At 53.6% G+C, this 12,113-nt stretch overlaps 1 protein-coding gene across 1 annotated transcript; it reads right to left on the bottom strand.

Annotated features, from left to right (window-relative positions):
• Positions 1-2,987: 2,987 nt before the first annotated feature.
• Positions 2,988-5,158, bottom strand: TLNRD1 (talin rod domain containing 1). The gene has a single exon (XM_037013556.2). The coding sequence runs from the start codon at positions 4,704-4,706 to the stop codon at positions 3,618-3,620; it is 1,089 nt and encodes a 362-aa protein (XP_036869451.1). The 5' UTR covers positions 4,707-5,158; the 3' UTR covers positions 2,988-3,617.
• Positions 5,159-12,113: the final 6,955 nt, after the last annotated feature.

Below are 12,113 nucleotides of genomic sequence, written 5' to 3'. Positions count from 1 at the left end.
TTGAGCCGTCGGCCACTGCAGTGGAAGCAAGACTCACTATCTAAAAGACCCTAAAAAGAAAAAACCTTCTTAGGTAAAATAGGCCAATTCAATTACATAGTCATGCAAAACAAACACTTTCTAAATCTAGACAAGAATCTGCCTGGTGGGAATATAAGCATCTGTATCCACATTGGAACTCAGAGATGGCCTCCTTGAGGGCTGTTCCCTGGCTGGAGCACCCAGGGTCCTCAGATGGAAGCACCCTGAGGCTTTAAGGATTCCTTGTCTACCTCGTCTCCTGTTTACTGAGTAAAGCTCGAAAGGGGCCTTGGCAGGAGTCCTTCAAGTCCTGTCAGATCTGCATGTTACCATAATCACATTCATTCTGAAAAACAGGTGTTTCTGTTAAAATCAGTTGTTTCAAATTGTCAAGTACTTTAGACCCCTACGCCAGCTAAAAACAAAAGTTTGCAAAATAACCAATCAGATGTAATTGTTTCCAGAATTATACACTCTTTAGGTATTTTTTGAGAAACACGGCCCCATATTAAAACTGGAGTGCAGATGAAGACGGGTGGAAGAAAATACACATGTGTGCACACACATATACACATGTGTAAGTTTTGCATTTCCTAACATCAATCCAGAATGAATAGAAAAAGGACAAGCTTAAAACATCTGTGCTTTTTTCTAGTTAAGTTTTGTGTTTGAAAGCCTTTGTCCCATTTTCTTGGGTTGATGGTCATAAATAAGGGTTTTTGTTCCAAGAACTTAGCCATAATGGTTTCCTTCTACCACGACCACTCAAAGCAAGGAGGTTTCAACATCCCCGGTCAGGATGGTGTCCATCAAGCCTGTGGGAGGAAACCTGCCCTCAAAAGTCAGAAGATCCCAAGGATTAAAGTCTTAAGTTAACTTTAATATGGTTTAATTAAAAAAAAAAATCAGGCCAGTCTGACTTTATTCCTGGAACTAGCATCTCTGCTGACCTTATTAAACCCAACAAAATAGGTCTGAGACACTGCTTTTCAAAAATTAGAGCTATTTTTTTTCAAAAGTTAGCAATGCACTTGGGTGCACTGAAAGAAAGTTAAAATGTTGAAAATCTGGGCCCAAATCCCCGGCCTTGCTGAACAATGCAGACACACAGAAATACCCTACCTTCCTCACTCCGGTTTCCTGAAACCTGCTGTGTAAAAAGAATAAAATAAAAATACAAGCAGAATTCATCCCAAGCCACCTGCTAGAAGAAAAATTCTGAACTTTTATCTAAGGGGGAAAAAAGGAGGTTAAAAACACCACTAGAACATTGATCAGTTTCAGAAGACAGAGATCTTGAATATTTCAAGTCAAAACCTTTAAGATGCAGAAATGTTAAGAGCAACTCTTGCTTGGCTAAGAGGAAAAGAAATCTCAAAATTAGTTTGGTGACAAGCTAGTTAATGTCATCCAAGCAGACAAAGAAAGTGATTTTTTGGGGGGCTTTCATTTTCCTGAAAAATCACTTCTGCAAGGAAATGAGTCCAGGGGACAATTGGCAGTTCTCTCTCTCTTGATCAAATACCAGATTCACGGTTTCTGTTCCTACTTTGATTTTGTTTGTTCCTCTCTGTTCCATTCGGGCTAAACGAACCATTATCAACTCTATTATTACTTATGTGAACCCGATCCACAGAAATATTTAAAACTTCCTACGGACGAGCAGGACTGTCCCTGGTACCTGGTGTAAGTTTCCTCCCCGTAAATACTTCCTGACCCTGACTGTTCCAGAGTCAAGGGCAGGGGAACAGAAGAACCCATTCTCAAGGTCATTTCCATCTTTTTAAAGACTTCAAAAATTTAATCCTACCAGGACCTTAAGAGACCCAAACAACTGCTTCCTTGACTTAAAAAAAGAAATGTTATATCCCCTACCACTTGGAGACCTTTTCAAACTTCAGATTCAGAGCTAAAAAGTCCTGGTGTCACCCAACACAGGTTTAAAGACATTGTACATGTCGAATGCGTTTTTGTAATAAATGCTGCCATTCTAGTAAAACAGTCAATATGACTTTCCTGTCTCTCTGACATACTTCGGTGAAAAATTATTTTCAGACCTGCGGGAACTGCAAAGGTTGAGTGAGGCACAACAAGTCCCAAGAAAAATGTAAACTGAGCAAATTTATAAAGTATGTATGGGATTTTAGCTACGTGGCTCTCCTAGGGAAAGCACCGCAAATACGTGGTTCTTTCAACGGGAAAATGTTCAAAACTTAACTAGGTTCTGCAAAACTATACATCCCTTCCCCCAAAAGTTTTCCTTAAAGAACAAGCCACCTTAAATTCACTCCAGATTTCAACGAACTGTGCGTTCTTCGAACATACAATCCACGGCGTATCTTAGATCAAGGTCACAAACGTAAGCCCTTTACCTGCAATTATGCTGCGGCTTTAGGAAGTTCTTACACTTTCCAGAACACTTCTCCATTAAACAGTCTAGCACCCTCTATGCTTCTTTGTAAATGAGTGACTGGATCTTGTCTGAATAGACCTGTGCCTGCTCTCATTTGACGTGCAGGGCTCACACAGTCCCACACACATTCTCGGACCTGGGCAGGCTGGCATACCATGCAGGGCTAGCAAGAGCCCTCATCTGAAGACAGAATGCCAATCAAGACTTCAGTCAGCCTGAACCTCCTTTGTTAGGACAGAGAGATGAGCAAAGACAAGGGGAGCCAAGTGACTTTCCAGGAGAAACTGGAGTGAGACAAACCCCTCCGCCAACAGCCCAGCGCTGGCCCACTGCACAGTCCACTCAGTCACCGGCCTCTGCAAGGACAGCCTCGCACAGCCGTCTTCTAGGCTGCTCAAAGAGGTAATTCTTGAGGAAAAAACGGGAAAGGGTTGAAGATTCGGGGCCCACCTCACTGCTACTGAAGTAGCCTCTCCTGGGGCCTCTCCATAAACGACATGCAGCATGCAACATTACAATTATTGAAAATGAACAATAATTGCGAAAAGCCATCTGAGAAACATAACATTTTAATAGATGAAATAAATACTCCAGTACATGCAAGGTAAAAACTTTGACATTGGGGTGGGAGGGGAAAAAAATCACTCTATAGTGTAAATTAAAAAATAAAACACACACTCACAGTAGCTTTTCCCCCATTTGCAAATCACATGGCAACGTCATACTCTTTCCACACCAAGGATGAAGCTGATCCAACACGACTGCTTAAAAAAATAACAACATACAAAAAAAAGGTAGCTACATCCATGTCTAATGAGTGAAAACTGAGGTAACCTTTCTTTTAATTAGGAAAAAAAAAAAAAAAAAAGACCGAAAAAGAAATGAACCAATGACCTCCTTCCTGCCCAGCTGATGATAACATTTAGTGGCGGGATTCCCGGAGAGCGGCCGGGAGATGCGGCGTCCAGCCTCTGCGCCCCCCTCCCCGCCGTGCGCTGGGCACCCCCTGCCGGGCCTGCACTGCGGGTGCCGCCCTGCCTTCTGGAAGATTCCTCCGGGGCGGCTGGCACGGCGGGGCGGGGGGGGGGGGGGAGGGCTCGCCTACGGGTTCTTTGGCATAAACGGGGAGGGGCGGAGAGGACGCGTCTTGCTCCAGTCTGGGGCGCCCCGAGGGGCGGGGGTGCTAATTCACAGAATTGGAATTCACTGGCGGTAAAGTCCTGGGCGAAGACCTCTCCCGTAAAGCCTGAGATAGCAGGGTGCAGCCTTCAGACACGGCGCACGCCGAGCTGCGCAGCCTCTCCCTGTGGTCCGACACCTTGGCGCCCCCGTCGGGGCGCTGCGCCAGATCCCTGAGGCACTGGGTCAGGAGCACGCAGGCCGACACCACGCTCATGGCGCCGCCCAGGATGGCGGTCTGCACCGCCTTGCCCTCGGCGCTCACGGCGGCCGCGCGACCCAGGAACTGCGGCTCGGTGGCGAAGCCCACCAGCGCGCCCACGGCCTGCACCAGCGGCCCGCTGAAGAGCGCGCAGCGGCCGCGGGCCAGCTCGCTGGGCGCCGCCTTCACCTCGCGCACGCAGGCCAGCAGCGCCGACGCGCTCGTGCTCATGCACTTGACGCCCAGCTTGAACTGCTCGCGCGAAAAGCGGTCCCGGGACTTGTCGCTGGCCAGGGCGCACGCGTCCGTCAGGAACTTGAGGTTGCGCGACAGGCCCTGCGACACCTCCAGCAGCAGCTGCGGCGTCAGGTCGGCCAGCGGCGTGGCGCGCAGCACGGCGCAGCCCTGCTCCACCTCGTGGCGGCAGCGCGTCACGCGGTAGCGGTCCACCAGGCCCGGCTGCGCGGGCTGCGCCCCCGGCGTGGCCACGGCCGCCAGGTAGGCCGCGTGGGCGGAGCACTCGGTCAGCGACACCACCAGGTCGCCCAGCTCCACCAGGCTGTCCCCCGCCTCCCCGAAGCGGCCCATGTTGAGCTGGCTCTGCACGTCGTGGGTGAGGATGGAGAGCCCCTTGGTGCGCGCGATGATGGTGTCCCGACACTGCTCGAAGGACTCGGCGGCGGCCCCCGGGGCGGCAGGGCCCTCGAAGAGCACGGGGCGCGCCTCGCTCGACAGCAGCAGCAGGTCGGCCACCAGCTGCATCTTGCCCTTGCAGTGGTCGCAGACGGACACCAGCCTCCTCCGCGGCTGCGAGCAGGCTCCACCGACGGCGCTCCCGGGAGCCGGAGAAGCCGCCTCGCCAGTGGGCTTCCCCGCGCTGCCGCTAGCCATCGCGCCCGGGGGGCACTGGCATGCCGAGGGGGAGCCCGCTACCTCCGCCACTGCCGCCGCCCCCGCGGCCTTCGCGACTCAGCTGGCCTGGGCCGCGGCGCCCGCCCCGCACCATCATGCCATTCACCGCCGTGGGCGGCCGGCGCTGGGCTGCGGCGGCCGGAGCCCGGCAGAGGCGGGGCAGGCCCGAGGGCCAGGGCACGCGGGAGGCTCTTCGGGGCGCGGGGAGGGGCTGTGGCGTTCGGCCTCTCGGGGGCCTTGCAGGAAGCATGAACCGAGCGCGGCAAACTCACGGGGCGCGCTCGTCGGCGCCGGGCTGCCAGGAAAGTCCCTGCCGCTGGGCCGCCGTCGCCTTCCTGGGCATGGCCCGGCCGGCCGCCGGCGCGGGCGGGGGAGCTGGGAGTTGTCCTTCCTTCCTTCCTTTCTTTGAAATCAAAATCCTTTCCTCGGGGAGGAGCGCGGGCGGCGGCCCGGGCGGGCCCCGCTGTCAGCCAGCCCGGGCTCGGCGGCGCACGTGGGCTTCAGGCAGCGCGACCCCGCCGGGCGGCACTGGCCCGCGACGGCGGCCGCCCGGGGCGCATCTCCCGCGGGCGCTCTCGGCAGCGGCGCCGGCGGCGGGGCCGAGGGTGTGGTCGGGGCTGGCGCGGCCGCGCGGAGTCGGAGTCGGGCGGGAGGCGGCACGGATCGCGCGCAGCGGCCGCCCGCTCGCGCTCGGGCCCGCCCGCCACGCCCGGGCGTGCCGGCGCCGCGGCGGCCCCTTCCCGCCTCGCAGGCTCAGAGCGCGCGGCCCGGCGCCCAGGCGGCACGCCCTCCCGCCCCGCGCGCCCCGCGGCCCGCCGCCGGCCGTGGGCGCGAGTCCATCCCCGTCGCCGCCTCGCCTCGGGCCCGCGGCGGCTCAGCAGCTCCAAGCGCCCGGGCCCTGCGCATGGGCCGCCCCGCGCGCTGCGCGGCCGCCGGGCCGGCTCAGAAGGTCCCCGCGGCGCGGCCACCCGCCGGGGCCCCGGCTCCTGCCATGTTTGTCAACCTCCAACTTCCGAGCGAGCCGGGAAAACCGAAAGGAAGGGCGGCGGCCGCGGGCGGTGGGCACACGCCGCCGCCTCCCCGCGGGCCTGTCCTCGCCGGGTCCGCAAGCCCGGTCCCCGCCGCGCCCGCAGCCTCCGGAGGTCTTTTGTGTGGCGTCACCGCCGTTCGTTTAAATCCCGCTTCCTCCTCGCGCCCTGCCCCCGCCCCCTCCGCCGCTCCCGGATGCTTGCGCGATGCGCTGCTCCTCCCCCGGGAAGCTCGCGGCTCTGGGGCGCCGCGCCCTGCGCGCGCCGGGCCGGCCTGGGGGCCCGCGCCTCCGGGGGCCCGGAGGGGGCGGGCCGGGGGCTCCGCGCACTCCCGGGAGGCGGGGGCGCGGCCGCCGGCGGGCCTGACGTCAGCTCCGCCGGACCGGGGGCTCCGCGCTTCCTGCCCGCCGGGCGGCCGAGCCGAACGGTGACCCGCTCTCCGAACGGAAGGGACCCGAAAGGCGACTCCATGCCCAGGGACTGCCGGGGTCGAGCCGTTCTGCGGGACACCCGCCTCCTGACAAGCTCTCTCCAGCCCTTTGTTGGGGCTGAGCTCTGCCAGGGGTGGCTCCCGAGGGGGCGGCGCGCGGTGCCGGGGACGCGCGGACGTGCTGCGGCCCGCGGAGAGGGCTCGGACGCCCGCCGCCGCCTCCCGCCCAGCTAACGTCCCGCAGAGTCGGCATGCGCGTCGCCCCAGCGTTTGGGGTCCGCTCTACCCCCGCATCCGGGAGGCGCGTGACCTTGTGCGAGTTCTCCCCAAACAGCCGCTTTCTCATGCCCACGTGGGACGCTGTGCGCCGGCTGCTGAGCCCTGGGCTCGCAAGGGCAGCCGTGGCACGTGGGGCCTCGGCCGCTCGGTGGCCTTCAGCCGTGTGCCGGACTGAGTCCTCGTGCCGCTGCGTAGGAGAAGCGGCCTCTGGAGGTGAAGAACTCTCCCCCTTTTACAGACAAGGAAGCTGAGGCTCGGACGCCGAAGTGCCTAAGGACAGCGAGAATGGCAGCCGCCCCTTGTCACCCGGACCTCACCCTGCAGGAAGTGGTCGAAGCAGCTGGGCTTCCTCCCTCCTGCGCAGCCTCCTCGTCCTGAAACCGGCCCCTGGGCGCCCGGGCAGCCCGAGCCGGTGCATCAGCCAACGGAAACAAGTGTCCCTCGGTTCCTTCCTCGGACCCGGGGTCACCTTTTTTCAGCCAGTGGCAAATGTACTTACAACTAGGATGGCCTTGCAATTTACCGTCTGATCCAGTTTTCAGACTGTGCTGTAAGACATGCTATTAATAAAGCAAGCGGGGCCGACAGGCACAGACCCGGAGGGGTGGTCACCCTGCTCACAGCCGAAAGGGCCCTTAGATAACTTTTGATCACTTCCATCTTTAGAGTTGGCTGAACCAAGCTCTTTCCACAGGAACCCAGGAATAGCAGCACCCTCGTCGTACTTTTTTTCCTCCAAAAAATTTATTATGAGACAGAGTCATACCCTTCTAATGTGTCTGGTTCATTGTTGAAACTGCTGTTGCTTCTATGCGCTCTCGTCTATTGCAGCTTTGCAGCTGGGAGCCTCGTGCCGCAGCAATGCGCTTTGCTGCACGCGGACCGTCCCACTGTGTTCAGTGGGGTCAGGGCTTTGATCCTGGCCCTCCCTGCTGCGCAATTCTGATGGGGCAGCTCCTCCTAAACTGATCTTCAGACACCACCTCCGCCTTCCTGTAGGTGACCTCTACTTTCTGCCCGCGTTCACTCACCCCACCAACACTGGGCACCTACCGTGGCACCAAAGTTCCGTAATAAGAACACGAGGGCTCTGTCTCTTCTGAAGGATGGAGGCCAGAGAGGACACCGGCGTCACGCGAACAAGTAATCATAGTTTCACTCTTGGTATAGTGAGCACTGGGCCGAGAAACCAGCAGAGAGAGTGGTGCTCCCCAAGGGGTCCAGCAGGGGAGGCAGGGTAGTGTGATCCTTCTGACCAATGAAATCCAAGTGGAAGTGATGTGTCTCCTCTGGGCTGAGGCCGGGACAAGCCCATCTCCAATTCACTCTCTCTTACCCCCCATAATATTAGGGAGACTGTGTTTACATGGTGCAGCTAAAAGATGGAGCCCCTGTAAGCCCAGGTGACCAGGGAGGAGACCCTCTCCTGACCTGTGATGGACGTATAATGCCAGCAAAAAGTAAACTCAGTGTTAAGCCGCTGAGATCCGAGGGTCTTTTGCTGCTGTGGCTTACTCTAGTCTGACCTGATGGGCGGAGGAAGGCTGTGCCTGCCCCTGGAATCACTGGACTAAGGGCTTTCTCTTTAGCAAACTCCACCCATGACCCTTCCTAGCCATCTTTTAAAATTAAAATGGAAATTGAGTGAGAGAAGAAAGCTGAAAATCTGTGGGCTGAAGGCTTGGCTGGGGGAAGGTACATGGAGCAGACAAGGGGCAGCGGGAACCACATGCAGAGATGGCCTGGCCACTGGACCATGTATTCTCAATGCCTGGCTCAAGGCCGACACTTAGCAGGCATTTAAGAAATGAATGAATGAACAAGATGTAAAGAGCGCTGATGCGGGGAGGAGCGGTGGAGCTGACAGGTGGGCGGGCAGGATGGAGGAGACATTCCTTCTCTCCTTCCCTGCTATTCTAAAATTCTGGTGCACCCACGCCAGCGCTTCACGCAGGTACAAGGCAATAATAGTATGAGCACTCTGGTTTGACTTTTTTATTGTGCTAAAATACTTGTGACATAAAATTTACCCTCTCGGCCATTTCTGTGAATTTAGCCACGGGTCAGTGGTCTTACATTCACATTACACCACTGTCCATCTCCAGAAATCTTTCCTCTTCCCAAATTGGAATTCTGTACCCACTAAGCAAGAAGTCTTCCCTCCCCATCCTGCCAACCTCTAGAAACCACCACCCTACTTTGTCTCTAGGTACCGTATGTAAGGGCATCATACAATATTTGTCCTCTTGCGGCTGCCTTGTCTCACTTAGAATGTCTTCACGCTTCCTTGATGCTGTAGCATGCGTCAGGACGACCCGGCTTACCCCCCCGCGCACGGTGCTGTGCCTCCTTCTCAGGGCCACCCGGTGGTCAGGGAGGGGCATTCTCTGCCCTGATGTTTGGAGCAGCGTCCCTGTTTTGTGTCTGTGCTCACAGATGGCCAATTCAGTTTCAGGCAATCTTTCTTACACATGACCAAACTTCACCCCTTACTATCTTCCTTTCAGTATCTCTTCTAAAGGAAAGGAATTGATATCTGGACAATCTATCCCTCACCCTGCTTTCCCTGACTCTCATTTCCCACAGTGACAAATGAGTCTGATGTTGGCCCAGAGAGCAGGACAGCTGTGTGACAGGTCACTCCCCTTCCCCAGCATGTCCCCTGCTCTCTGGTATATTTTATTCCCGCATAGTAAGAATCTCACCTGGGCAGTAGTTCACCCGTCACTCCCCTGTCCCTCCCTTCCTCCCTCCCCTGGTGCTGCCTTTCTGTTCACCTGAATCTGAGTGCATGAGGCACATTCCAATCCCATCCCCAAATTTTCAAGGCAATTGCCATATCAAAGATAATTTAAATTAAGTGTATTATTCCAAGAATGTCAGTTATAATTAGGCTTTTTTCCTTCTATCTTGGTGAAGAGAACAGTAAGACTATCAATATTTTGGGAGCATCTGTGTGTTTTCAGGCTCGCCCCTGCTTTTGAAATACAACAGCTTTGAAATCCCACTCCTTAGAGAGCTGCTTGCTGCTGTCTTCCTATGATATATATCCATATCTCTATAATTTTAATACCGATTTCTAACAGTTTGTGATTTAATAATATAAAATGAACACCTTTAGTATCAACGATTATACATCTATGATATCACACTTAATGACTCTTGTTTTCCGTTGTATGAACAGACTGTAAATTCGCAATGTGTAAACGTGATTTTACAGTCTAGTGTCCTTGAACATTTAGGATAGTTCCTGTTTTCCGCTCTTATGAGAGTGTTAAGGTTGGATTGTGAGGAGAGGTAAATGAAAGAATACATGTCAAGTGTTCAGAAGGGTGCCTGCCACAGGGTAACTGCTACATATACCATCACTATTCATTGTCTGGGTCCTTGGAGTCAGTTCTTGATGCACACTTGTTAATCAGAGACTGTACATTTCTTAGGGTTTTGATACATTTCACCTAATTTTCATGCAGAAAAACTTCACCCCCATAAGGGAATGAGGATGCTTATGTCCTGAGCCTTGCCAACAATGTACATTATATTCATCTTTATTTTGACCTGATAGGTAAAAAATTATATCTTCTTTGAATTTGCTTTTTCTTTGATATCTAATAAGGTTCTGACTTTTTTTTTTCACATATAAATTGGCCAGTTATTTATTTTGGATAAATAAAAATATTGTTCATGTCTTTTCCCATTTTTCAACAGGGGTGTTCATCTTTTTCTTACTGGTTTGTGTATGCCATGTTGGAGTTTTCCTCCCAATTTATTTGCCTTTAAACTTGTTTTTCATCGCATTTAGCAAACACAGGTTTTAATTATGTAAGTCCTGCTTCTCCTGTTAATGAGTGACTGTGGTGACCAGGAATGGACACCCACCCGGGCCTGGACCAAGCACATTCTCTCCTGCAAACCTGGACTCGTAGTCAAAACAGAATCAGTTAGATGCTCCATGGAGCAGATAAAGCTCAGCAGATAGGTGGTGCCTCTTCTCGCTCCACGACTAAAAAGTAGCAAAAGAAGAGAATGGAACTACTTACTGCCTCGGCCTCAGCCCCACCCTAGAGACCCCCCAGCTGCGCCTCCCCGTGATTCCGTCTTTACAGGGTGAAGATTTGGCCGCCGCAACCTCCAGAACCATGGTCCACCTCTCAGTCATCAGCCTCGGTTCCGACTGAGGTGTAGCTGTGCCATCCCAAGCTTTCAGTATTTTGAATATCACCCTGCCTGATTCCAAATACTGCTGGGGGCTCTTGCTGCACCCCCCAGTGGAGGCATGCCTCCCCTGCTGTGCTGTGACAAGTCAGGAGGAGACCCGGCTAAGACAGCAGTCATCTCAGATCCAGTTTTACCATCTGCAGGCCCTGAACCAGTGAGAAGAGCAGCTCGTATTAAACTCCAGAGCGGTGAGAGGCTAGCGGCTGCCTTCCTTCAGGCTGTGACCACACATCCCTCCCACTTCTGTCCCCTCCTCTCCTGTCTGACTGACTACACTGCCTCAGACCTGGGTCAGACCCTTATCTCATCCCATCTGAACATTCCTGGCTCCAGACTCCTTCTCAATGGGTTTTGCACATGGCTCCTAGCCCTGAGTGTCTGGATGATTACCCCAGATGGTGCTCTGTGGAAGAAAAACACGCACACCTGGGCTCCAGTTCTCGCCTGCCGCTCACTAGCTGCGTGATCTCGGACAAATTCTGCAATTCCAAAGCCAGGGTTTCCTCTTGCCTAAAATAGGGGTGTTATTATAATCAGATCACCCCCTCACGGGTCCTGACATCCCGCAGTCTGCACTATACTTACTGTGTGTTGTTTATATCCTCTGCTAGTCTGCGAGCTCTTTAGTGCAGGGATGTTGTAGTATTAATCTTTCCATCCATGCCTCATCTGGCTCTTGATTGACAGTAGGGCCTTAGTAAATAAAGTCTCACAGAGTTGAACTGAGACAACTTCCAAATACCCAAATGGTGAAAATGCAATCATTCCAGATGTTTTTACATCAGTGGATTATAAATGGAATTGATTTCCTCCTTAAATGAAAGCCAGTAGCCCTGGAATCTTTTACACAATCCCAACAATTTCTGTAAAACACTAAATGACTTCTTTTTTTAATAACTAGATACTGTGGACCAGGAATCCCAGAAGTTCTGCACCTTAACTGGGCAGCTGGCAAAGTGAGTAACCAGGGTGACTCCTCCCAGCAGAGCACATGATCGGCCACAGCTGTTCATGTTTTTTAGCATGACTGCACCAGGACAGGGCTCCAAGCCACTGGGTGGAGCAATGCACCCTGGGGAGAAGCTTATGACATTTCCCTTATGACTTCAAAAAAGAAAAGGCAAAATCCTCTTTTTCTTATAAGTTGTTTTTGCCCAATGTCAATAAAATATGTCATAGCATGTATACATATAGATAGATGCATGCATGAGTATGTACAATATCAGCCTCTGATACAGGGGGAGAGAATTTAAGCACAATGGTCCTCAGAGTGAAGATAAGGCAGACATTGTTAGCTAGTTGCCTGTTCAATATTCACTTCCTCTTTTCTTTTGCTAACAGAATCCCAATTTTATTTGGGGTGACAAGGTATACATCCAGAAGACAGTTTCCCAGCCTCCGTTGGAGGGCTAGATTCCAGCCCATGAGATA

The sequence above is a fragment of the Manis javanica genome, chromosome 18, assembly GCF_040802235.1.
Source record: "Manis javanica isolate MJ-LG chromosome 18, MJ_LKY, whole genome shotgun sequence".
In the NCBI taxonomy this organism is placed as follows: Eukaryota; Metazoa; Chordata; class Mammalia; order Pholidota; family Manidae; genus Manis; species Manis javanica.
Note: the sequence above shows the minus strand (reverse complement) of the source record. Positions and strands in the feature narration are given on the sequence as shown.